The following is a 9302-nucleotide window of genomic DNA, read 5'->3' on the forward strand; positions in this document are numbered from 1 at the left end:
TAAACTAAAGATTTCTGTCACCAAGACCAATTTCATGGTGTTTAAACACCACTTCGATTATGGAAGGCCGCCAAAGGTAACCCTATATGGTACTCAAATTCCATATGTACAGAACACCAAATATCTGGGTTTAACTTTAGATGATCGTCTCAGGTTTCATGTACATGTCACTAAAATCAATGAAAAAATCAAAAAATTCGTAGCTGCAGTTGTTAGAATTTCCCGCAAGGAATGGGGTTTATCCAAAAAAACTCTGGTATTGTACTACAAGACGATATTTCTTCCAATTGTAGATTATGGTGCTGGTATTTGGTTTGCGGCTGCTACCAAGGTTACAACTAAAGCCAAGCTTCTGTCCCTGCAACGTACAATGTTGCTTACAGTTATACGCGCTCCAAGGACAGTGTCGACAAATGCCTTACAGGTTATTGCAGGTACCATCCCCTTGGATTTACACATTATTTTCCGAGGTATTGTATATAACTTAAAGAAGGGAAGGGCGTTACAAATATTGAATATCACCTCTAATCCAAATAACAACATAAAGGAGGAAAAACGTAGAATTTGGGGCGAGCTTGTGAATTGCTGGCAGCAACGTTGGGATTTGAGTGAGTATGGAACCATTACAAGAGGCTTCATTCCAGCCGTAAGCTTTGCAATGGACAGGAGGGTGTCGTCTTGGTTTGCTCCCACCATGACAACGAGTTACTTAATCACTGGACATGGCTTAAGGGCCAAACTATTTGAAAGAGGATTAGAACCTGACCCCTACTGTTCGTGCGGTGAGGAGGAATCTTGGAGACATGTCATCCTTGAATGCGGACTGTATACTTCAGACAGGCAGGAATTACTAAATAGGTTGCCAAACCTCACGGAGAATAATTTACCTCTCTTGGTTCAGAGGTGGGACATCTTTGCTTTGCTTCAGGAATTCTCGGCCAAAGTTTTTAAAAGAAGACAGGAGCTAAGAAATCTATTGCAGGATACCAATTAAGGGAAGTGCTGCACATTTGACGACAGAACACTTCGTGTAATGTCATCTTTATAGGATGTTTCTTGTCTACAGCGAGATGATCTTCTGCTCCTGGACACCCAATTCAGGCTTGCATTTGTGGATGGACTCTAAAGTGGAGATAATGTTAATGTTAATGTTTCTAAGTGTTAAGTTAATGTAAGTGTATGTATTTGCTATTTGCATGTAAATAATCGTATAATGTTGCTTTTTTTTTTCAACAAGTGTACATTGTTCTTAGTTGGAAAATTTTTATTCTTATTTTTTATTTTATTTTTATTTTTTATTTTATTTTTATTTTTTATTTTATTTTTATTTTTATTTATTAATATATATATATTTTTTTTTTTTTTTTTTTCGCTGGCCTCCAAGTGTGGGCAGCCTTGGGGGCGGGATTGCTGGCACCTACCAGTATAGCACTACTTCTGGTAGGTGCAGGATTTGTGCATTACAGCACACATAGAGAATGGTGGATCCAGGTGTTAGTTAATCCCTGGTGGCAAAATGGCCTGACATAATGCTCTTTTTTTTCAGGCCTGTCTTGCAGACGTTCTGAGCTTTCTCAGGAGTAAAAGGTGGAGATGGGCTTGTGTCTAGGAGCCACCCTTCATATCAGGACACACACACATTTCTGTAGACGTTGTACTCCCCAAATTGCAGTTCTGCATCCCTTATATCTGTGTGACACCACGTCTCTGATATCCCAACAATATCTGCCTTTGATGTTTTGAGCAATACCTCAAATTCATCAAATTTATTTACTAAACTCCTAGCATTGGTGTACACGCAAGTATACCTGCACCTGTTTCTATTCTTAGCTACCCTAACACAACCCATGTGTTTACTTGTACCGTAATGGCTCCCAGCAGTCTCTGAAATACCATGCATCTTGTTTTTCAGGCTTCTGCTCATTCTAATAGAAGCAGTGCAAGAATCTCTTTCACCTCTGCCAGTGGCTACTGTCAATCTATTGGTCTTTGTCTCCCCCCAAGCTAGCAGTTTTCCGACCCACCTAACACTGCCTCGATAGCATCAGCAAATATTCTTGCACCCTTTCTATTTAAGTGTATCCCATCCCTGTAGAAGCAGTCTCTCATGTTAACAATTACAGACTAGGATGAAAAAAAATTCTACCCCTTGAACCTTGCACAATCTTTCCAGGGCCGAATTGATCGACAAGACTGTCATCATATACTCCCTCCTATCGTGTCTGGGCAGAATTGCAGACACTTTCAAATTCAACTCTAATTCTCGGCTTTTGTTCAACAGTGACCTGTACTTGTTAAGTAATTCTGCCGGTCTCCTACTCTTAATATTATTAGTGCCAACGTGTACAACTATATCACCTTTTGTGCCCTTAAAAGATGATATTCGCTCTACAACGTCATCAACCTTTGCCCCTGGCAGACATACCCTGGTCCTGTTCCACCTATCTTTTTTACAAAGCATGTTCCCCGTTTCCCTTTTGTAAATATCCCACGTTGCAAATATCTACTAAATCTTCAGATCTTCTACTCTTAATGTCATTAGTTCCAACGTGTACAACACATTTATGGCCTAAAAATATTATATATACTCTACAACGTCATCTATTTTTTTGGAGACATACCCCATTTATCCTATTTCGCTTTCCACTTCACATAATATGTTTTCCGTTTCCTTGACAGCAGAGTCACTGACAATAACTATCTCCTGTGGGAAGAGTGCATTCTGCTTTGGGGATTGCGGCTGCGTTGTCTATGTTGCCTGTCTCCCCCACGAATGTATGCTCTGTCGCCGAGTTAGATAGCTGCGAGATTTTTGGGCATACATTTTAATTTCTTCGAGGGCAACCACCCCATTTTGAAATCTCTCATAAACGCTAATCAGAACGCCGTGTTCGCCCCTAATTTCCTTGCTCTCTGCACCGAACACACCCAAAGACATTCCCCTTGGCTGTATCATATCCTGTTTCAGAAATTCCGCAAACATCGACGAGCAACACATTCTGTAAGGTCGTGATTCGTAGGAGAACTGTTCCCTTCAGTTCTCCCCCGAGCCACAACGCTCCCGCTACTTTGAGCGCGTGGCTTTGCTGCTCTAGTATGAGGCATAATTTAAGTTTAAATTCAATTTAATATCAGAATTTTGCACCGAAGTAATGGTTACCTAAATGCAGTAATACCCTTTGAAGTTTAGTTATATGTATAACGATCTATCTCTAACCTCATGAGGAAACAGCAGCATCAGGAAGCTTTCCACAGATACAATTCATCTTGATCTGCTTTTCATTTCACTACCTGGACTTCCACGATCACCAACCTCTTGGACACACTGTTCAGAATTGAAAGTACCTTAAGCAATAAAGAGCAACTGGATATTGTGTTCCTCGACATTAAGGCGGCCTTTGACAATCTGTCCACCCATGCATTATGTACCATACTGTGCAACTACTTCAAAATCTCTGGTAACATCCTAGTTCTCCTTAGGAAACTCCTTCAGTCCAGGACCCTATGGATCAGAAATCAAAACCATTATCACCACATTCTCTGCTCCAGAGGGCTCCCACAAGGGGGCGTTCTCTCTGCCGCCCTCTTCGCCGCATCTTTAGAACCCTTCCTATCAAACCGTACTAATTTTACCACCTACGCAAATGATATTAAGTTCTTCATCATCACAAAATGCCCCAAGTCTCTCCAGTCTATTACTGTGAGCTCCAACCGACAGCTTCATGAACTGGAAAACTACCTTCAAGCGATTGGACTATCCATTAATAAAGAGAAAACTGCACAACTCTCTATCACCAAGAAGAAAAATACCAACGATGTGAACATCATTATAGCGAACTCTCCAGTTAAAAAAGTCACCCAAGATAAAGATTTGGGTATCATCTGGGACAAAGACCTCACCTTCTTGCCTCACTTTAATGCCACTCGAACGAAAACATATTCGGCTTTATGGGCAGTAAAACAAGAGATCTCCAACTTCCATAACCCGGACCTTATCATCAAATACATTCTTCGTTGCATTTTCCCAATTCCATTATATGCCTCGACTATATGGTCCTCAGCACCCTCATCATACCAAGCCAGGTTCCTCTCCTTGGAATTCTGGATCTTGAAATGGCTAAATAGGGGTGCCGGGCTAACACCTACAATCTCAAAATCTGTTCTGGTCACCAATCTTAATACGCTTCCTTGGAGATATCACATCATCTCTAGGAACCTTCTTACCCTCTCTCAGCTTCTATCTGGAAAACTGAGCTCACCTGATATATGGGATATCATCGCCAGACCGTCCGACAGGAGAAGATGCCAGTCCAACACCTCCCCATACAGATCAAAGCTGCGTAGCATGTCCTCCCTGGACAACATGTTTCCACACAACTCCTTCCAGATATTTAATAGATTAGCCACAGACGTTGAGAAACTTTGCAAGGACAGAACGTACAGAGCTTCCATTCTTGCAGACATGTATTCCTTAGTCATGTTCTAGGTGGACTCTCTGTGATGCCGCACTATCCACGCTCCGATGTATCCGTATGCACTTTTATTTGTTGTAATTTATGTTTTTGTATTTGTTGTAACTTTATGTTTTTTGTATCTTCACCAGTGGCTGTTTAAGGCCGTATATTGTATCTGGCTCTGTATACAATGTATTTGTCTGTATTTTATGTTTTATCTCTGTATGTAACTCATGTCCTCTAGCTGCATAGCTGTAAAGGGACATTTCTTCGGAAAATAAATTGATATTAATAATAATAATAATAATAATAATAATAATAAGAAATATAGCGTTATCATAGTCAACACATGCAACGAGTGTGATTGCTTGATCAAAAGTGAAGGTCATGCGTTTCTCCTCTAAAATATGGAATTGCGTCATGCGTGTTTTCTCTTAAACGAACTTAGACATGATGAACGCAATATACGAAGGGTGTTAAAAAGGAAGTTCGTCACTTCCCACATTCTTGAGATTACAGTATGTCTCGCAATGGATTTTAATTCGTGTAGGTCTCACACTGTTATGGAAAATTCCTGAGTTCAGAAAGAATTGAAGAAACGATTGAAGAACCGATTGAAGCTGTAAAATGCTTACTGTCAAGATGGGGGAGACATTTTTTTGAATTTCTTAATCGAAATATATACAGATACCTTCCAATACAAATTCGACAAAAATTTCAATTCTGAGGAATGGGAACAACAGATGGACCATGGAAATAAGATGGCTAGTAACTGTGAAAGGTTCCACGAGATCAAGAATATAGTTTTAGTCAACTGCAATTGTTTTCAGATCGGCATCCAAGGCCTGTTCAAATAGCAACATTTAAATAAGGAGAAACCAATCGTATGTGGCCCTGGCACCAATTTACCGAAGTGCAAATTTCTCCAGTACACATACTGGTGGAGTTCTCTCTTAACTTTTCTAATTGTACAGACTAGTAACCAGTGCTAGCAATCTAATTAATTCTAATACTTATGTTATGAACTTTGTGTGCAGATGTAATTGGAAGTAACTTTTCCAGTTCATCCTCTTGAGGGATAAGTATTCTACAGCGTATAATGGTGGATTCCTAGAGGATACGTGGCTAACGAAGTTGCGTATTGGCTCAATGGAGTAGTTTATCAAGGACGTTCTGAAGAAAATTATGGCTGGATGATCTTGAAACGGAAGTAAAGAATTTAACAACCTTACCTGGAAGCATAAAATTATGAACAGGCACTTTTTCGGCCAGAGTAAGGTCTTTGATAAACAGCTTGGATGGCAGCAGCCAAGGTATATTCGAAAGATAACTGATGAACAAGTAACCAAAATGCGCTTCTTGACCGAAATGAGTCAGTTAAGAAGAGGATTTTAGATCCCATATCTTTTAGGATTACTAAGTGTAATCCCAGTTCATCAGCGCAGTTGGTATAATCGCCATCCTCCCAGCTCGCAGGGTAGGAAAAACCTGAGTTCGAACACGATCAACGACGCGGGGAATTTTTATGGGTCTCTTTTACAACGTGGCCGAGTTAGTTGGTTTCAGACGAAGGCAGCATGGCTTCTTTTTCTTCACGAAACTCGGATTTTTCTTACTGCAAACATAAAATCGATCTAGACCATGCGCAATTTACAGACATATTACAGGCAGGCTATGTTGCTGATACGCATTAAACCCAACAACATCTGAAGTATGGATATTTCCACTTCTTTTATTTTTTTTGAAAACCCCAAACACGAGAGGTATTAGAACCTATAGTACTTAGTACCGTGTTTGGGTTGGAGGTTGAGAAGACGAAAGAAGATATTTGTTGACATTGGACTTGAATTTCTGTAGATTGTAATTTTCAGGAAATACACCTATGAAGGAAGGTTGTTCCAGAAAACGGCAGTTGAATGAATAAACGAGGAAGATGAAAAGTTGGTTCTGAGTTTGAAGTTGGACAGTAAATGGATGTTGGCTGGTGGCGGCACGTGTTTGGACAGTGCGTTGTATTGCACATCCATCATATTGTCCCTTCAATCCTCCAATCAGCGCATGGCAAACAAGTGCCAAACGAATTTTAATAAAATTAGGAATGGCCCAAAATCTCTCTAAAAGAGCAAAATGTAAAATTTCATAAAAATCCATCCACTGGGATTTGAGTTACTATATGTTGACGGACAGCCAAACGAACGAACAAGATGAATACAATAGTCATTTTACGCATATGGGGTAAACTGCCTAAAAATAAATGAATAATCTTTATTGTAAACTGTAAATTATCGTTGCCTATCAATTCCGAGTAGGGTAGAAGGATTACACCTTAAGCTGTATGTAGACCTGACAATTATACATAAAATAATATACAAATATAAATAATTAAGCAACAATAAATATTAACATGAGTATAAGAAAGTGTTTAAATCGTAGAGCTGGACTTGTCAATGATGTATTGTTAACGATTCAGATCAGAGATTGTCATTAGACTATGGAGTAAGTTAGGTACCATATGCTGGTTTCTGGAGAGCATCAGTTCACGATCATATGAGGTTCACTTATATGTCCCTGGTTTAAGACGCACCACAGCAGCTTCCAGACACATTGAGGGCTGTGATGGATTCATAGATGATAAAAGTCCAGAATATACAATCGCAGCTACGGTGGTAGTCAGTATTTATGTCTCCCAATTAGGAGCAGCAATTCACATGCCAGTGTAGTTGTTTTTGTATCGTGGGTGCAGCAAGAAGAATAAATGATGATGTACAAGCATGGTAGGGTGTGTCCGGTCTTGAGCGTGCTGGAACTGTGGTTTTGCAAGCCAACACAAATATCCTTTAGGGATTCCTACGTTCAAAACTTTTTAAAAATTTGAATCCCAAAATTCCGGAAAATAAATATAAAATAAATCATACCATCCCGATTTTTCCCCATACTCAGATAGACTATTTGTTGTGTCTAAAACAAAATAATGAAAAAGACAAAAGCGATTCTCACCTGTGAACTGGAACATGGTTAGATAAGTACTGAAAGGCCATACAGCCCCTTCTCTGTTCTCGTAAAAGGTTTTCATCGTAGAGACAAATAATACACTTCCTGTCCTCAGAAGCCCATGAGAAGAGAACATCATCAGAAAGCATCCCACAGGTACAATCCATCTTGATCTGCTTTTCATTTCACTATGAATACAGCACTCTGACTGAACGGTTAACACACACTTTCAAGAGTGCGATTGTAGACCACAGCGACGGTCTTTTGCATTACCTCTGTAGGTTTATGTAACTGGCACATGCGCGCATTCATCAACACCCTTAGATACTGATAAACGCAATATGATAGGCCAATAGAAAGACACTTAGTGCGTAGTGTATTTGCATTCGTAAGATGATTACAGCATGCTTCACAAGGGATTATAATTCATATAGGGCTTACACAGTTTGAAAAAGAGAATATCTTTATTGCAACATATATTAAAATATGATAAATACACATGCTACAGCAACTATTCCCGGCACTTTGGCCAACTACTTTTTTTTTACCACTCTGCGTTTGACATTTCTACTTTTACATAGATCGTTTTCGATGATATAGAGCAGTTTAATGAACTGCGTCTTAAAAGGTTTGATCAAAAGGCAGGTTAACCCAAAATTATATTTCGATTTAAAAAATATAAGTAGAAGGGTTCAAAATCAGAATCAATTGTTTTTATCATTCATTATTAGAAAACAGCAATTCAAATTCTAGTCTCTTCCAGTTGTTGTGGAAAAAGAACAGTGATTATAACCAATTCACGAAGTACCTCATATGTTTATCATCCGTGATGTGAGTTGCGTATCAAACATCGTATTAATTATGATCGTTCGATTATAAATCATTACACGGATGAATGCGGAATATGGCTTCTCATTTGATCGTTGTGAGTCTCTTGTAGTTGACAGTTAAAATAGGTACAGTTGTAGATTACATTTCTTTGAGTAAATTTTATTTTTCGTTAAATTTGAAAAAATGTTCATTATTTTCCTGAAATTTGAGCATTTGAGGACGGTAAATTTTTGTAGTTGCCAATAGAGAAAGGTTCGCTCTCCTATTCCATCTTTTTCAAATAACTTTAGACAAGCTGTCGACATATATTTATTACCAACCAAAACAGCTGCAAATCATCTTGGATATTAATGCAATTCACCTTGGCAAACGTACAGGTCCCAGGGGATTAATCTGCCACCAAAAGCGAATATTTCCAGGCTGAATTGAGTATTTATATGAAACACAATTAGGCCACCCCTTCCCACTCAGAATAAAAGAGATCCACATCACCACGAAGCTGAAGCGAAGTAATCATTCAAATAAGAAATGTATGATATTCTAATAATTAAAATTTTCTGAATAAATAACCTCATCAGCATTTTGTTTGTCACTTTAACGCCTTGATTCAAGCAAGACAGTCACATAACTTTTCCACACATGCGCAATGACATATGGAAACGATACTCAGTAATGACTGGTCATGGGGAACCAAAAGATTTTTTATGGAACAAGCTGAAGTCGGAATTAACCGAAAAAACTAACAAACTGTCGGTTAGGATGCATACCATGGGTTGCATTTATCACAGCTGCCCTAGTCAGAAGTTCTATAGCGCTCTTCCCTCCCACATAAAAGGAAACAGCGAAAATTATTTTGGCGGATGATTATTCGACTGAATTTTTGTTGGACATGGTGACGTTTTAGGTGAAAATCCTTGGACTGTGCCTTGTTTTCCAGAGCAGTAGTGTATCCACGATTGATTCAGGGTTCGACTGGTCTTTCATTTTGGGCAAACATAAACTTCATAATTGCACGTTGTTTCGATA

At 39.0% G+C, this 9302-nt stretch overlaps 1 protein-coding gene across 1 annotated transcript in view; it reads right to left on the reverse strand.

The window, feature by feature from the left end:
* LOC150090234 (monocarboxylate transporter 12-like) overlaps nt 1-7527 on the reverse strand; it is a 30082-nt gene extending 22555 nt beyond the window's left edge. Inside the window, exon 1 of the mRNA XM_090390221.1 lies at nt 7452-7527. Coding sequence (XP_090246347.1) covers nt 7452-7527 — 76 coding nt within the window. The remainder of the gene's footprint in view (nt 1-7451) is intronic.
* Between the last annotated feature and the right edge of the window lie 1775 nt (nt 7528-9302).

This window comes from Mastigoproctus giganteus, chromosome 2 (genome assembly GCF_048544385.1).
Source record: "Mastigoproctus giganteus isolate SK-2022 chromosome 2, ASM4854438v1, whole genome shotgun sequence".
NCBI classification, from domain to species: Eukaryota; Metazoa; Arthropoda; class Arachnida; order Uropygi; family Thelyphonidae; genus Mastigoproctus; species Mastigoproctus giganteus.